This window comes from Falco naumanni, chromosome 15, assembly GCF_017639655.2.
Source record: "Falco naumanni isolate bFalNau1 chromosome 15, bFalNau1.pat, whole genome shotgun sequence".
In the NCBI taxonomy this organism is placed as follows: Eukaryota; Metazoa; Chordata; class Aves; order Falconiformes; family Falconidae; genus Falco; species Falco naumanni.
The window spans coordinates 19,332,447-19,350,548 of NC_054068.1; the positions used below are offsets into that span (position 1 = coordinate 19,332,447).

Genomic DNA, 18,102 nt, shown 5'->3' on the forward strand with positions numbered 1-18,102 from the left:
AACAGAAGGACAAGGAAACCTATCCAACTACATTAAAATGAAAATCAGGATAAGAACAGATCCTCTAACCTGGCTTCTTTGATTATGTTCTTAATATATTTCACATAATTTCCAGCAGGCCCCATTAACTATCTGAAGAAAGAACTTAGTGGTAGCGAAGGTGAACCCATTCTGCGTCCGTTGTCAGCGCCACAGTCTCCACTGGAGAAATACCACATCAGAAGCCATAAAAATCACAGAAACTCGGCATCCTCTGTGCTTAGTCAGTAGTGGATGGAGGACCTTCTGAAGGAAATGGTGTAACATCTTGATTAAATCCTTTCTCTGAGTAAGCTCTGAACCATTTCCAGGCTAGATGAGGGACGCCTGGACTTAATGAGGGTGGTGGTGAAATCCAGGCTTTACCAACTGCAGTCATCAAATATCCTTTGCTACATTTTGCTGATGTAGTGGTCTTATTCCAGTCTCCTGGGTGAACTTCAGTCAATTAATCAGATACATAAAAAGTAAGGTTTCCCTCAGGAATACTTTTTGGCACAAGAACTTAAATGTGCAGTCAATTTTGTCAGGCTTCTTGTAATCCTCAGTTAGAAATAATTTTCCCTGATATTTATGACATATTTTTTGGCAAATACACCTTTACCTTATGCAGGGTGTTTTCCGGTCTTAGATTGGTAGTTAATATTTTGGATACAATACCTGAAGGATGCTTCTTCCTCTGCTACAGACATTTTTACTGGAAAGATCAGTAACTTGCAACCTTCCCGTCTGACAGCATCACTGGCAAGGGCACCTCTCAGCTCCGTGCCATGCTAAGCACCAGTTTGGGAACACCTGCTGTTCGACATAGCTGTAGCTTTTAGAGCCAGGCATAAATACGGCAAACCCAGAGAAGAGCACTTATTTCCTGAAATCTCCGTGCAAGAGAACTGTAAGATTCATTTTACTGGGTAAAGCCTACAACTCCAGATAGTTTAGTCAAGCTGTTTAGAACCTGTGAATGAAAATAACTAGATAATGATAGGTTAATACTGTTACAGAAGTACCCAAACTAATATTCTCATAATCCATTTATCTTCTCCTCAGTGAGGATATAAATTCAACAATGTGAAGCTGTATATCATCTGAACAGCGTGACTAAGTCTACCTGCGCGACAGTCAAAGCTAAGGCAACAGCTTGAGCTACAGGTTTTCTCCAATTCAGTCTGGATCCAACACTGAATCCAACCCCTCTAGGCAGCCAGCAGTCTGGCCATGTTTGTTAGCCTCCAGTTAGGAACAGAGTTGACAAAGGATTTTAGACAGTTGCTGAAGATGTAACTTCTTGTCACTCATTTTCATCTGAATGACTACGTTTTCCTGGCAGGTTTCACCTCCTGCTAGGGACTGCCAGGCATTCTCTCAGGGCTGCTCCCCACCCCAAGAAGCTCACAGTTATTCTGCCAGTTGACACTGAATTTACGGGGAAAAAATACTAACTTGCCTGTGTGATCCCACTTGTTTATGGCACAGGTGGGGACCATGTATGGGTAATCAGGACCACAGCTGTTTATCTACAATTTAGTTTAACATAAATATACAACTTACCAACACACATCTGAAAGTCACGGCTGCTTACCCAGACCAGCTGGCAGGGAGCACACCAACTCATTGCTCTGCCAGGATTAGAGGCAGCAGCAAACAACAGACTTTGTTTGTTTAATTGCACTACACCTGCTAATTAGGTCACGCTGATTAAAATGGAAAGTGGAGGAGTGTTGGGTGGGTATTAATTTAGGTAAGAGATTAAAATAATGGGATCTGCACTGCCTTTTTGATCCTTTATGACCAGTGTTTTCTAAGGAGAGAGAATTTTGTAATCTGCCACCATGGTTGTATCAGAGAGATCAGTCTGGCCATAATCTGCTGGAGCATTCAGTGGAGATTTAAATATGCAGATAGTGTTTGGCTGCAGTGTCCAGGCAACGGAGATGTTACTGAGGACCACCATCCTCAGGTCTTTGCAATGTTTGACTCAAAAGCAATCACACGCCACATTCAAATAGCTCTATGCAGTTTGAATAAACAATGCTTTTTTTCTTTTCAATTAACGTGGTCTCATTTGTGTGGCTGCTTTGATACCTTGACAAGTTTCTCAATAATCCAGAGTCTTCCAAGAAAAAAAATACACAAAATCTAAAACTGTAAGCAGATTTATACATCACAAATAAACCTAAAAAGATAAACCTATTTTTACTTTGTAGTTCTACATTAAAGCTCTATGCTCTACTTACTAAGAAAGCAATTCATTAAGTAAAGGTGATAGCTAATAGTGGAGATGATTGCTTAATTAGCCATGTTGTGTGATCAAGGATGGTTTGTGTCAATTAAGGAGATTCTGCTGGTCTCTCAGTTACTAATAATAGTAATTCTGAAAAGAAAACTTGCAAATTATGGATGGAAAGATATCATGGAATTACAGTATTTATTTGTAATGATTAACTAGTTCTTTTATGAATTTTAAGTCTTTGTTCTGTGCTTTTTTTCCAAGCAATACCTGAATAAATACTATGGGTGCCCAAAAGACAACTGCAATTTATTTGTCCTGAAAGACACTCTGAAGAAAATGCAGAAATTTTTTGGGCTGCCTGAAACAGGAGATTTGGATCAAAATACTATTGAGACAATGAAGAAACCCCGCTGTGGTAACCCAGATGTAGCTAATTACAACTTCTTTCCAAGGAAGCCAAAATGGGAAAAGAATCATATAACATACAGGTACTGACTGGTGATGTTGGGTTTTGCTCACATATAAACATAGTGCTTTTAAGAACGAATCAAACAAGACACTTAGAAGTGGAGTAGCTGCTCAGAGGGCTGGACGGGATTTCTTGAATTAGAATCTCTTTGTATTTGGGTAACTACCGCATGCTTTAGCATTGTAGAATTTCAGAAATAATCATCTAAAGATCAACTTTATGGTTCTGATTGAGACTAAAGAGGTTTTGGCTTTTTTTTTTTTTTTTGCTTTGCTGCAAGCATCCTAAGGGAACTGGAGCAGGGGTATCTCACTTGCCCATCTGCTCAGCAAGGACCACCAGTACTTACCGACTGCAGAGGCCATGCAGGAGGACAAACTCCTCTGCATTCAGCAGCCATAAAAATGGAGTTCATCAAATAAATTTTAAAATAAAACAATCGCATTTCAGTTATATACAGACATGATTTAAAGCAAACCTATTGCAATAGGTTTGGCGTGTTTCTTACTCTTACTCTGAAGAGTTAGGAACTAACATAGCTCTCATTGAAGTCAATAATAAAAAAAATCCAATTACCTTAGGTGGTACAGGAACAAACTTCTAGTATCAATGAGAACAAACAGCAGATTTGTCTTAGCTGCTTGACTTGGTCTGCTGTTTCCTCGCAAGTTATGACTCAAAGCATCCCTCATGCTGCAACTAGCCTAATAAACGCTGAAAAAACCCATAGCAGCTCTTGCAGCCCCCATTTGCTCATGTGCTTTCTCTGATTTGTCCTCATTCTCCTCAGGCACAAAGTGGTTTCCCTCACTATGCACAGCCCCAGCAGCAAAGAACTGGAAACCCATCTTCACACAGAGGTTCTCTGGCTATAATGTATGGCACTAAGAAGTCCAATTAAAATCTATGAAAAAAGCAATGCACTAAAGAGTTTGTGCCTTTCCCATGCCAGGCCTATGGCTCCATCCCACATGCTTTTACCTCCTATTTCCCCACGTATCCTATCGCCAATGTAACCGGTACACTGGTGAAGGACTAACATTCCTTCAATACTGGGCTCTTTTTCTGGCAAATAATGTTTATGTATCAAGATGTGCTCGTGTGTTCACGTTTTAAGTGTCAGTATGACTTGCTAGCACCTCAGTTTTGAGGGAGGCCCACTGCCATGCAGGCCTTACAGCCTCTGGCTATATAGGTTTTTTTTCATACTGCTGTGTTAATTCCAAAGGAAAATAAATAGTAAGCACCGCATCTAAACATGTCTCTGAATGGAAGAAAAGCGTTTAGACCTCGTGTGCAGCCATGTTACCTCTTAACTGGTTTCACTACTGAGTCTACTCAGTGTTTTGATCAGTAAACAACAAAAACTGGGAGGGGGGTTATGTGTTATTTAACTCTTGCTTTTACCTCCAAGGATTATAGGCTATACCCCGGATTTGGATCCTGAGACGGTAGATGATGCCTTTGCTCGAGCCTTTCAAGTCTGGAGTGATGTCACGCCACTGAGATTTAACCGAATAAACGATGGAGAAGCAGACATAATGATTAATTTTGGCCGATGGGGTATATTTTTCTATTTTTACATATGTTTTTGGTTTAGTTCCTTTCATTAATCCTTAGTATTGGAACGATCTTCCCTCAATAAATAGTACACGTGAGCCTTTCTGGCAAACCTTGTCCTAGTTTGCACTTGGCTTATACAGGCTAAGATCTAATTTCACTAAGATTTTTTTTTTCTTTCTTATACGAGAGAGAGAGAGAGAAGTATTTATAAAATATTCTTATACCATATTTATCTTCTCAAAAGAGAATTGCTAGAGGCAACATTTTATATTTAGGTTTACAAATCAGAAATAGAACTGGGAAATATTGGTACAGACCTTTAGATGATGTGAGCTGGCTTCCTGCCACAGAAGAGAATGGAATGTCATTGCACTGTTTATTTATAGCTCTGTAATCAGTTTTCCAGTGACAGTGGTGGAGGTCCTAACATCTTGGAGCTTAAAAATGGACCTATGGCTTTCAATTTTCACTCTGTAGCTGGTCTCCGTTCTTTTGCAGAGCAGAATGCAGGCTTCCAATGCATTCTTCGGTGTCTTGAGGAATTTAAAAATACGGATGGTAAGCCGAGTTCTGGTTTGAGTCCAGCTGATGATGGGTGTCCTGATTAATTTTTGTTGTACATGCCTTTTCAATTAATTTTGGCTTCCCCTGAAAGAATGTTTATAGCTTTTCAGTGTAAACCTGGGGCATTTTAACTTCTTACAGACAGTCATAGAATTTTTAATACTAATGAAGATACTGTGCAGCCAATCACTTGGGAGGTAGACTTTGGAAATCAAGTGAGCAGTTCAAAGAATAACTGAGCTCTTTGTAAAAGCCTCCATTTCAAGCTGGTTTTCTTTGCTTTAGCTACTGATGAGTTGACCTCAAAAGCTTGAGAGATTCTGTACAGAACTCAAAACTCCAGATCCTCATCCAGGCTGGCTTGGTTTGCAAAAAGAAGTCTTACAAAAGCAGAAGTGTTTCTGCTGGTTTTAGTCCTTGCTGGTTATAGTCAGCTCAGAAACAGTGGGATGAGATCTTCTTCCACATTCATTCATACTTATCACTTCATGTCACATTCACAGGAGCTGGGACATGCACAATATTTTTTTTAGTTTTTAAGTTTTCTCTTAAGCAAAGGATGTGCTTTGAAATAAATGGGAGTAAAGCACCTAATACATGTCAAAACCTTCTCCTTGAGAACTGACACACTAGTCTACTGAAATGAGTGAACTGAACTAGCATTAAGAGAGTGACACCGGCACGGAATCAGTGTAACAGAGTAGAGAATCAGGCCTGTGTATTTAGGGCTTCTGTTAAATGGCAAGACATCAGACCGAAAGGCCTGAAATGATGCAACTGGAGATGCTGGCAGCCAGCTTTGATGCACAGGTCAGTGTGGTGGGAAAGCTATGAATACCAGGGTTATGCCCTTGCCAGCCTGCCTTGCCCACACGTGGTGTACTTCCAAGAAAAGCCTACAGTGTAATAACAGGAGAGCTACTTAACCTGCTGCTGCCCTGTGAGCTGCCCGAGTCTCAGAATAGTTGATGTGGAGGAGGAATAGGCTCATTCACAGGACTCAAGAGCACTGAGTAAGAGCTGGCTTTCTGGAGGCCCACTGCTGGGACACTCAGCTTTCCTGCTTGAAGTAGTTAGCATCCTGCACAAAGGAAAGAGCACAGTAGTCTGAGGTGCTGCAGAAAAAGAGTAGCCTGCAAGAAGAAATCTGCCTTTACTTTCCAATCTCTGTGCTGGAGACTGATAGGAATTATCTGAAAATACCCCCCATCTGCAATGTCCGTTTTACGGCTCCCTCCCAGCCTCCATTGAGAAACAGCAATGTGTATGCAGTCATACATTCAATGTACAATATTTCACTGTTCTTCACTATCTTTGATTTCTGTCCACAATACTTACGAGATATAAATTAACATGCTGTGACAACTGCAGTACTGACACTTCATATTCTTTGTAAGAACTGGCTGCTTCTCTTCTGGTTCAGTCTTGCCAGAAAAACCCATACCAATAAAGTCACTCAAGTACTCTGCTGCTGTCTTGGATGGGAAAGTACACATGATAATCATAATCCATGTACAGACTCTGACAGAGCTGAGGTCATTCGAAACTGCTCTTTTTTTTTCTGCTGCCTGCAGAACATGGTGATGGCTATCCATTTGACGGCAAAGACGGTCTCCTGGCTCATGCCTTTGCACCGGGGCCAGGAATTGGAGGAGACTCCCACTTTGATGATGATGAACTGTGGACTCTTGGAGAAGGGCAAGGTACCAGACTTTTTAATGGTTTAGAACATATGGCCTGCTGGCTGCTATGGGGTTTTTTATGCTGTTTCAGGCACTGCACTGAATGTCTTCATTAACATGTCAAGAAATGTTAGGGGATGAAAATTAATTAACACAATCTAAATTGGTATCTACGACCTGTTTATATGATTCCTAAAAAAATGTTATCTAGGATTTCCCTTTCTCTTCCTGTACTGTTGCCCCTTGAAAAACTGAATTAGTAACGGGCCTGATGCTGCACACCTTCATGAATTGTGGGAAAAGTAAAAAGCCACAACTACAATTTTGAATGTTTCAGTTTTCAGGGACTCAGGCTCAAACTAAAACATCTTCAAGTCCATTTGTAAGAGGCAGACTGATCGTTGTTTTTCTGCTGACATACCCTTTTTAAGATTCCTTAAGCTGTGGCTCCAGTTGTTAAAAATTGAACCACCCACCTGATTAAGTTTTTATATACTTGTGGTATCTGTCAAAAACAAATGGAATATAAATCCCTCATGCTGTTGACTGAAACAAAATTGACTTCAAACACTGGATTAAGAACACCTCCAAGAATCTTTAACAGGCAAGCTGCCATGCCCTTCAGAAAAAAAACAACTGAAGTCCAGATACATCACATGCACTAGACAAACAAGACCAAGTAGTCTGGAACCTCTTTTTTTGGCTTGATCATTGCCATAATCATATAGTACTAATTGCAATTCTTCTACTGGAAAATAATTCAAAAAACTTGGAATAAGAATGCAAACTCATGTTTGCCTTTCATTTCAAATTCTACTTTTCTCAGCTGTCCTCCCACTGAAAAAAAATAATTAAACTTCAATACCAGAATGGTCAACTGCCTTCTGTTTGGCTTTCTTTTAACTTTAGCAGAAGCACTGACTGGTAGCTGTGCTAGCTGGGCTAGGGCCCTGCCTCAGACTAACAACGAACCAAAGGAACCTGTTTTCCCTATTAGTGGAAATACTGCACAAGCATCCAGTTAGTTATTGCCATTAAAAGAAATGCTATGGATAAGTGAATTACCTATACATTAACGTGTATTACAGCACCAGTTCTGCAGTCATAAGGCTACACGTGACAAACTGAAATAAAGCCGAGGACCTGGGTGTGCCTGTGTTACCACCCTGTCCCCCAGTGCTGCAGCAGATCTCATTCAAGTCACATTGGAAATGCCAAAGTGGTTTATGAGGCACAAGGCATGTTCAGCTCATGCTCAGCTGCTGCCTGGAACCTTTCAAACTATACTGAACATTTTAGACCATATTACCAAAGAAACTAAATTACTAAATGTATTAACAGCATGTTTATAAGTTTGCCTTGCCATAGTAACAACAACATATATATTTTTCTGGGCGGATTTTAAGACTGTTCATTCTAACACTTTGCCATGAGTAATATCCATGTAATTCTTTCAAAATTACCAGTTATTATTTCAGCTATGAACATCTTGCCAATGGAGAGACCAGCAGCATATTGAATTTCAAAGTGGAAATTCAGCCTGCATTTCTATACCAGTATCCCTCAAGAAAAGATGTCCAGAAACTGTATTTTTTTTTATATCAGTTGGTGACTAATTTCACCACTGCATTTGTTCTCTTTATAGTGGTTAGAGTGAAGTACGGAAACGCAGATGGTGAATACTGCAAATTTCCCTTCTGGTTCAATGGCAAGGAATACACCAGTTGCACAGATGCTGGACGCAGCGATGGATTCCTCTGGTGTTCCACAACCAAAGACTTTGATGCAGATGGCAAATATGGATTTTGTCCCCATGAGTGTAAGTAGATCATTGTTTCTACTGTTGTTTTTTTTTCCTGGTAGGCTGTTCCCTACTTATTTGCTCATCCACTATTTCTCGTACTTTTTCCACTTCCTTTCTGGCAGATTTAGATTTACTGCTCTCGAGTATCTCCTCGGTATCTAAGCAGACAAAACTCCCTAAAGGTTCCCTTGGTGTAGGAGTCTGTAGCTGATGATAACCCAGGCAAGGCCTTTCTCTAAAAACGAGGACATACTGAAGATATGCCCAAAGCAATGTCAGCCCCATATATACATCAATGAACTACAAATTGAGTTTCATAAGCCAGGAAAGACAACCTCCTTTTAGAGTACAAATAGGGACAAATTTGGAGATGGAGCACACAAAATGACAGAAATATCTCCCTAAATTGCAGGCCATTCCACAAACAATTGAGATTGCACCTCCTTCCAGAGCAGTAACTGACAAAAACTAGCAGTTAAGGATGAAACCCATTAAGCCAAACGTCTATAGCTCTGCATACCAATTCCACCAACTGGTGGCCCAGATCCTCCGACTCTAGGAGCCCTTTTAGTGCAACAGGACACTTATTGTCAAAAATCACCCTTTAAATGACCTCACACCATTTTTCAAAAGAAAAATGATTGAGTTGCAAGTGAGTATCTAAGCTGGTACAAAGTTATTTGTATGTTGATACATTGCAAATTGCTAGCCAGGAGAGCACTTGCATTTTTAGAATATAGTTTTTTATTTTTAATGAAGGTCTTAGGGCTCTTACTTACAAAGCAGTGCCAACAGCTCACTTTAGATACAGGAATGGCACTGTATGTCAGAAATCATAACTCAGTATCTGTATAAAACTGCTAGAGGGTCTAGGAAAGCTAAGATCATGCTTAATTTCTAACTTTTTGGAATATGAACAGAATCCTCTGTTTCACAAGCAATTTATATATTTGGCAACACTTATTTACAGATTAGACAATGTGTATAATACTTTAATATAGCCATAACTTTAAAAAAATACACACCATATGATTATTCTCTTTCAAATGGAATTATGACAATACGTTTGCTGTTAGACATCAGGAACATGTATTTATAGGCTTGCAAATCTTGGTGAGTCCATTGGATATAAGATTTCAGACAATTTATTATTGTATGAGTGTTAATTTGATGTCCTGTGTATCACACAGCAGGAAACTTTTAGAGAAGAAATTGAGTATAATTGGCTGTAGCCTACTATGCTAATTTATCAGCAGTGAGAAGAGTAGAGAAGGTAAGGGCTTTTAGCCACTTGTTCCATCTCCTGTTTGCCAGCTCCAGTGCTGGCACCTATATTCACAGGTATTCCCAGTACTGCAGCTCCCCACATTCACTTTTTTCCCCTTTGCAGAAAACCAGCTGCTATAAGCTTTTGGCAGCAGGGCGTGTTTCATCACTCTTGCTACCTTACATCCTGAGCAATGGATCCATGGGATCACTAAAACTCCTGCCTGCCACTGCTGTGTCGTAACAAATAATAAGAGAGTTATGAAAGAAAATGAAATAAAACAATGGAGCTTTTGTCAACTCATGCTAATCCTGCTTGGAACAGTACTAAATTTATTTATAATACTATGGCCGCACGCAGTCAGTACAAGAGAATAGAATGCAGAATGCTCAAAGAAAATTAGTGATGCTTAAGATGCAAAGCTAACAAAACAAGACATGGCCAGGGTTTTGCCAGGCCAGGAATGCACAAGAACAGCCCAGTATGTCCCAGGCAAGCCTCTACAAGTACTGTAAAAAAGCCAGTATATGTATTAATATGTATGTGTCAGTTTAATACATGTAATTTTTTGAAAGATCATAGATATGTGCATGTAGAAAAAGTTCAGATACCTTGTCTTCAAAACTTCTCTGGTATCCTCTTGTAGCCAAACACTAAATGGATTCCTGCTTGATAAATTTTGGGGATTTCTCAAGTTCATTTGCAAGACCATACATTTTCCAATATAAGGTTACACATTTTCTGCATCAGGATGCTAGTGGTTTACAAAGATAACCTGTTTTAGAACATGCCAGTCTTCTAGACCTAATGTGGTAAAAAAGTATTCTTTAACTTCCAGAACCCTATTTGCCTGTGATAGATCACATCCAGAGCTGGCATCTACCATGATGACAGCTATTTATACAACTGTAGGGGATGAACACACAGGAGTGTGAACTTTTAGCACACTTCAGTTCATAAAAAAAAAATATTAAATTAAATAAATTACCAATAGTTACATGACTTTCAGAACTAGCTTCTTTAGCCTAACATTTACTTCAGGAGATTATAAGCATGTACATGCACATACACCCCCACCCCCAATTATTATTTCCTAAAACTTTGCCATCTCTTTCATCCCCCACCTTTCCCCAAATCTCCTCTCCCTCAGGTTAATTCTTCTGGCCAAAAAAGAGCAAAATTGGGCTTATTTCTTTGAAATACTCTAAATGCTCAGATATAGTCAGAAAGAAGCCCAAATTATAGAACAAACCAAGATTCACATACCCTGACTAATACCTTTGCAAAATTGAAATTCATACAAGACTGAAAACTTAAGCCGTGAAGCTCTCTCCGGGAGAGTTTGTTCTGGAAGTTGATGCTCCTGGAAATGCTCGTGTCAAGGTTCTGAAACGGAAGGGAAGGGTTTCAGCCTTTTGTTTCTGATGTATTTGTTTCGCAAGATCCTTGAACAGTTATACACAGATGTTCCTTATTAAATTCAGAGTGGCATTGTTCACTTATTATTCCAAGACCCCATATGCTAAACCCCAGCTAATAAATTCAGATAGGCAAGGATTTACATCATAGACTCTGTGTTGGTTCCTAACACTTCAGTAGGCAAGACAAAATGCAAACATTTGCAGCTTGCTCTCTTAGGGAGGCAGCGTATGTTATCTTTTGCCTGGAGACCGGACCTCTGCGTGGCTGCTTCCATGCCCGTGATGCAGAAGGATACAGATGAGAGCTTGGCCAGAACAGAAGTTCAGCAACATTCCTAATTCACTGAAGTTAGTTTCAATTCTTCTTGTTATAGAGCCACCCTGCATATTTGGAAACATTTTTAAAGCTATGCTGTTGCATCAGACTCTTCTAAAGTTCATCCCAGATCTTAACTTTGTAGATTCAACTATCACTTGTCAAAGCAGAAGAAGGGAAAGCAGAAAGTTATCTGCCTATTACTCAAATCTTACACAGGTGTGCTGAACCTCTCCTTTGCCATATGGGATCAAGGGATCTTGAATCTCTCTCTTTACCCAACCCCACAGATACTACAAGGAGTTTAAGCTCCTAACTTTGGTCCTCCAATATCTAATGTTACTGAGACCTGTACTCTGCCTGTATCTCCCCCCCAGTGGTCACAGTTCTTGTAGGCTGCTGCTTGACTGCTCTCCCAGGGAGAACCTTCAGGAAGCTGCAGCCACCTCCACCTTGGAGCTGTGCCACAGGGTGTTTAGCAGCTTTCCAGCCTGAGGTTTCTGTACATCACAACTGGCTGATTTTTCTGGGAAAAGCTAACGGTGCAGTGCAGTGCAACTCACAGATTAGTAATGTCCAGCCTGAATCTGCTCTCACATCAGCATATCTTCACTGATTTTTAAATTGCTGAGCTTAGCGTGATGCAGAAAAAGAGTCAGGCCCTTTAAGGTCCCCTGACAAGTAAATAAAGCTTTTGTTTTGTTTTGGGGAATACTGACCTGGTCTCTGTCTTTAGCTTTCATTTACACTAAAGCAAAGAATTTTCTAGTTAAGGCAGGGGGCAGGATTTGAAAACTTAAAACCATTGTTACCATCACATGATGAGAAACTGCATTTTGACTGTGACTCAGAAAGACTACACAGAAAGCACTAAGAGACTGACTTTCCATAAGGTTTTTGCAACTTAACTACATTTAAACCAATAAAAAATGGCTATTAAAATACAGAGTTTGCCAGATCTAAAGCTGGAAGCAGCTCATGTGGTAAATGAGTCATCTAAACAATTCAGTTTAATTTTGCCTTCCAATCCTATCATTTCTTTGTTAAAAAGTCTTTCCACAATCACAATAGTCACAGTCCTAGTTAATGCACGATTCCTAACACTTCAGTAGGCAAGACAAAATGCAAACATTTGCAGCTTGCTCTCTTAGGGAGGCAGCGTATGTTATCTTTTGCCTGGAGACAGGACCTCTGCGTGGCTGCTTCCATGCCCGTGATGCAGAAGGATACAGATGAGAGCTTGGCCAGAACAGAAGTTCAGCAAACTGGTCCATGTGAGCCAGGTCTGCAAAGCTTTGCAGAGCAGTCCTCTCCTTAGTGAGACTGGGATCTATTTCAGTAACTTACTGGTTCCTGCCCCTGATACTGTGGCCAATTACAGATTTAAGTGGAAAAGGCAAAATGAATCATCTGTGTCACAATATCCCATCATTAGAGTCCTTCCCTGTCTCTCTTCGGCCAGAAAAGATCTAGCATTTTTAATCATTACTATTCTTAAAGGTGAAGCACACTCATAAACAATGTCTCTTTCCATCAATGTGTCAGATTAAGCAAAAGCAAAGCCCCTCAAACCCTACACAAAGACATTATTATGGCTTTTTGGTCATCAAAAATGACAACAGCAAAGTCAGTAATAACCTGCCACCTTCCCACATACACGCTGGGGTTTTAGCTGTAGCTTTAAACTGGGGGTAGGAGAGGGAGAAAGGTGTCCCCTTGCCTTACAAAATGCCACATCATGCACACTTTACATGGGGAATTCAAACAGATGTGTTTCATTCTGAGGTGCTGTTCTTAAATCTCAAGGGGAATTAGTGCGTGGCTGCATGAAGGATTTTTGTTTGTTCAGTGCAAGGCCCGGCCCAGTTTGTTGCCCTCATGGTTTCCTCTCACTAGCACATGGCACTCAGACACTCTCCTACCATTAAGGATTCCCAGGGATACAGAGCAGCCAAGATAAGACACAGCAGATTCACAAGACGTTAGATGCTCCAAGTCCCTGCATTTTCATGTAAATTTGGACATACATTTTTTTAATATCAGCATGAGAGATTTTATCTGTCTTCCTCTAGACATTCCAGAAGGTTTACTAAAATCTTAAACCACATCCCAGAACTCTTGACTCAGTTTAATCTGTACTCCATCCATGAGGGAGATTTCTGGTTCTCAGGGTTGAGCTCTGGGGCCTTGTTTGCGTATGTAGATGGCCAATAAACACCCCCTAGAAGACCAATACACTACCTTCAGGAACATTAACGAAGCCTGGGTGTTCAGCTTTGTCGAAGGAGTCATATTTGTCCCCTCTTGCTTATCTATCGCGTGCCTGAGCCCAGCTGTGGGGATTCTTTGAAATGAGAAGCAAAGCCTAGAGGAAAAGTCTACAGGTTATTATCTGACTTGAACGCTAGCGTATGTCATCCCCTTAAAGAACCTGAAAATGTACACAGGTGGTCATCAGGAAAAACTGATCTGATTTGTCTGTGGCTCTGTACGAATCTTGCCATTCTAGCTGACACTTTTGATGCAAGGTAAATGAATCAGCAGAGCACTAAGGAACATGAGTGACTTTCTCAGAATCCTTTTTCTAAGTGGTGTTGTCCAGAAGGGATGTTAATTTCATGTGATGAGACGGGCCATAAAGGATACACACAATGCAAACCACATTCAAACAGCTTGGTAGAATTTTCTTCACTCGCAGTTCATTTCTAAAGATCAATCACTCATTCTTTTCTATACACTCGTGAGAATGTAACTTCCCTTTTCTATCTTGCCAAGGCATTTCATTCTTGGTGTAAAATAGAGGTTCTAAGCGTGAACTGAACCATGCGCGATGGCTGTCTGATCTCTGTCAGGACCTTCACACGTTGCTGTTGGCACATTGTGATTCCTTGTTGATATTGAACGTCACATACTGACATTTTTCTCTTTCGTTCTCCCTACAGCACTTTTTACAATGGGCGGCAATGGTGACGGGCAGCCATGCAAATTTCCCTTTAAATTTCAAGGCCAGTCCTACGACCAGTGCACAACAGAAGGCAGGACAGATGGATACCGATGGTGTGGAACCACTGAAGACTATGATCGAGATAAGAAATATGGATTCTGTCCGGAGACTGGTATGAGGAATGTTGCTTGCATAACACAGTCTAATTTGTCATTGGGTTTTTTTTTTTACACCTTCACCAGAGCACACAAAAGTTGATGAGTTAGGCACAATTTCAGCATAGGTGCCCAAGGAAGTAACTAGGACAGGAGCAGCCTTTGTAAATGATACGGTATGCCATAGCACACAAAGTTTATGAGGGATACACAAACGTCATTGAACCATAGCACTAAACGCCTACCACTGCAGGATATTTATGAGTAGATTACCATTTGTTAATGGCCTTGGAAGAGAAGCCTCATGTGGCAGAAGAAACCATGCATAATATTTTAGCTTAATACTTACCATTTACACTTGGAAAACAAAATCCTGTTTAGTATGTTAAGTTTGAGCTAATAGATCTTTTCAGCAATTCAAAAGAAGTGATATGGTTTAGCCAGGAAAATAGATTTCTTCTTTCTTCCCATTTTTTTATACTTTTTAACAAGTTTTATTACATAAAGGAACAAAGATTAATTTATAGCCTTGTATAGCTTGGCAGGTGTAGAATTTTAGGATAGAGACCAGAGTCCCATAAGTACTTAGACTGTGTAAGTAGAGCTATGGCAGATCTAAAATCTCAGGCTTTTAACAGAGCCAAGGGGAAGCGACACTCCACCTGTAGCACCTGAAGCTACATTCGAACATCCATCCATCCTGGATTTTGAGTCTTTTGAAAGTGGCCTCACCAGTTAATGTATTGGTATCTGGCTTCCTGTTTCTTTTGATAACCAGGTGTAACCCTTCAACTTTACCTTACAGATCTTTTTTTAAAAAAATAAATAAAAGAAAGGATCAGATTCGTTTTAACTTGCTACACAGTTAGGAAAAGAAAAATCTAAAGAACAGTTCAACAAAAGAACAATATATCTAGAATCAATATTTCCACAGTCTCTATCACTGGAACCAAGAAATACACCTATTTAAGTTTTTTTCCAGGTTAAAAGTTTTTTACTTGACACAACTATGGGTTTGGGTTTTTTTTAATTAATTTCTCACTTATTAACTAATAATAATGAATGAGAAAAAAAAAATAATTAGGGACACAACCACCTTTGCCTCTGTGTTGCTCACTTGTACCCCCCCAGAAGACAGACCGTAATTTGAAAAGAACTGTAATTGCTAGGTAGCAGTGTAAATCAATTTAAATGAGTTTTATATTCTTTTCCTATTCTGTTTATGATACCCATTGTAAACTGTAATTTTAAATTTAGCTACAGCATCTTCCCCCCCGAAAATACTTGTACATGTATATACAAATGTTATTTCTTATATATTACTGCCATGTACTACACAGATGAGAACACACTTAGCAGAAAAACGTACAAGTTTTTGCAAAAGTACTGGTAAAAAAAAAAAAAGGGTAAAAAAAATCCTCCACGTTTGATATCCTTTACTTTGGAAATATCTACAACTAAATGCTTTTAAACTGTACCCTGTTCTCAGTACAAAACAAGTCCTCCTTGATATGACTCCTCTTCTGGACCTTTTGGGGTTTTTTACTTCAAAGCTTATGTGTCGGTGGGACACCTACTAACCAGGTGGATACTCAATAGCCCTTGAACCTTTCTGAGTACTAAACCTACCTTCAACCTATTTGAGACACTCTTTAAAACATCACCAGGAAAGACCACCAAAAGATACTTGCTATGCGAGCACCTTCCGCAAAACTGTAACTGCTGCTTCCTCAGAGCTGTGATCACCAGTCCAGGGCTCATTCTTATTCCCACCAAAACTATTGGCAAGTTCATTGCAATGGCAATGTCTATTTTTTTTCATTTTCTGTGTCAGACAACTTTCTTTTCAAATATTACTTTTAATGTCAGTCCATATGTTCTTAACAAGACCACAGATTTTCGACTTTCTTTTAATGTGTAGTTTAGCAGAAGATGCATCAGCTTAATCTCACAAAAGGGATTCCCTCCTCACTGTCACTGTATTTTTCTGCCATTTTCCATAGCCATGTCAACAGTTGGTGGAAATTCAGAGGGAGCCCCTTGTGTATTCCCCTTCATCTTCCTTGGGAATAAATATGAGTCCTGTACGAGTGCGGGTCGCAACGACGGCAAGCTGTGGTGTGCTTCTACCAGTAGCTATGATGACGACCGCAAGTGGGGCTTTTGTCCAGATCAAGGTAACGCAGTTTGTCAGAGCAATAAAATGGTAACAGCATATGGACCCCACCAATGACATCACACCTACGATGACGTCATTCTCATCACTACTGTCAGGGTACACTACCTCTCTCCACCCCGAAATCTGAGCAAAACCTCTACATTTAAATGTGAGACTACTGTTTAAGTGTCAAGTCTCAGAGCTCATCTGCCTCACGCAGATTTTCTAAAATTATATGGATGAAGTATACTTCCAAAACATAGACCCCCAAAACATTAAATAAATAAATAAGTGTTTTTCTCAGCACCAGTTTTTCCTTCCAAGGCTAAAAGCCACAAGCACTATAGTATTTCACTTGTATGTAATAACTACATTCTGATATTGGCCAAATTAGGAACAAATGCCAAATGTAAAAAAGATTAGTAAATTTGTGACTGATATTGCTAAAGATAAAAATCTATATTTAAAAAAATAAGAGACAAGATAAAGTTTGTATGGTTAATTAGTTTTGTTAATCTTTGTCTTTATTTGTAACATGGGTAAAATTAAATGTAGCAAAATACTTTTTACACATTTACAAACAAATGGTAGATTCAGAATTTTCTTTTAGGAGGAAAGTAACCATCAAATTTCAGACACTGTTCAGGCATAATTGATAAAATGTCATCCTATGATAAAAGCTTTTTAACCTAACAATATTTGGTACAACACTACAGATGCAGAGACCTGCTTACCACTTGCATGCCATTTTATGATGAAAAGTAAAATTTGAGGTCTAGATTGCAAATTTAATTCTGTGCTTAAAAAAAAAGTGGTTTGTTCTTACTTCCTACACTTATCTTTTTTCACAGAAGTATTAAGACTGTGGTCAAAGTCACTTGCATGTGAGACAGCAGCAAATATCAACTACAGGAGAGGTTTTAGAATCTCTCTAATGAAATACCATTTCTGGCAACGTGTACAACATTCAGCATTGGAGGCTGTAAATACTAATTATGATATTCATTATTGGGAGATTTTTTATGAGTAGCAAGGAAAATAAAATTATAAGACTATGAATAACCTGCATGATACACTTCTGTTTAGATGCCAGCAGCTAATGCTATCTTGCTATGTTATCCAGGGTACAGTCTCTTCTTGGTTGCTGCTCATGAATTTGGCCATGCCATGGGATTAGAGCACTCTGAGGACCCAGGAGCTCTTATGGCCCCTATCTACACCTACACCAAGAACTTTCGACTTTCCCAGGATGACATTAAAGGGATCCAGGAGCTATACGGTAAAGTCCTCCCTCACCAACAGAACTCGTCAGAAAAGCATGCAGCACAGATTGAAGTTTGGGACTCAGAACTTGCAGTAAATTACAGCCTGCACAATATCACCAGTGCCAGAAACATGCTCTATTCCTTCCTCCGTGCTTTGTTCTTGTTATTACTAGGGCTCCTACTTCAATTACATATCACAATTTAAGGATGAAGGATCACTAAATT

General features: G+C 39.6%; 1 protein-coding gene and 1 long non-coding RNA gene across 2 annotated transcripts in view; one reads left to right on the forward strand and one right to left on the reverse strand.

Moving 5' to 3' along the window:
• The window catches only part of LOC121098122, a 426,198-nt gene that overhangs the window by 190,330 nt on the left and 217,766 nt on the right, over positions 1 to 18,102 (reverse strand). The gene's annotated exons all lie outside the window — the stretch shown is intronic.
• MMP2 (matrix metallopeptidase 2) overlaps positions 1 to 18,102 on the forward strand; it is a 35,752-nt gene that overhangs the window by 2,076 nt on the left and 15,574 nt on the right. The window contains exons 2-8 of the mRNA XM_040615768.1: positions 2,531 to 2,757; positions 4,153 to 4,301; positions 6,440 to 6,568; positions 8,193 to 8,366; positions 14,298 to 14,471; positions 16,458 to 16,631; positions 17,736 to 17,891. Coding sequence (XP_040471702.1) covers positions 2,531 to 2,757; positions 4,153 to 4,301; positions 6,440 to 6,568; positions 8,193 to 8,366; positions 14,298 to 14,471; positions 16,458 to 16,631; positions 17,736 to 17,891 — 1,183 coding nt within the window. The remainder of the gene's footprint in view (positions 1 to 2,530; positions 2,758 to 4,152; positions 4,302 to 6,439; positions 6,569 to 8,192; positions 8,367 to 14,297; positions 14,472 to 16,457; positions 16,632 to 17,735; positions 17,892 to 18,102) is intronic.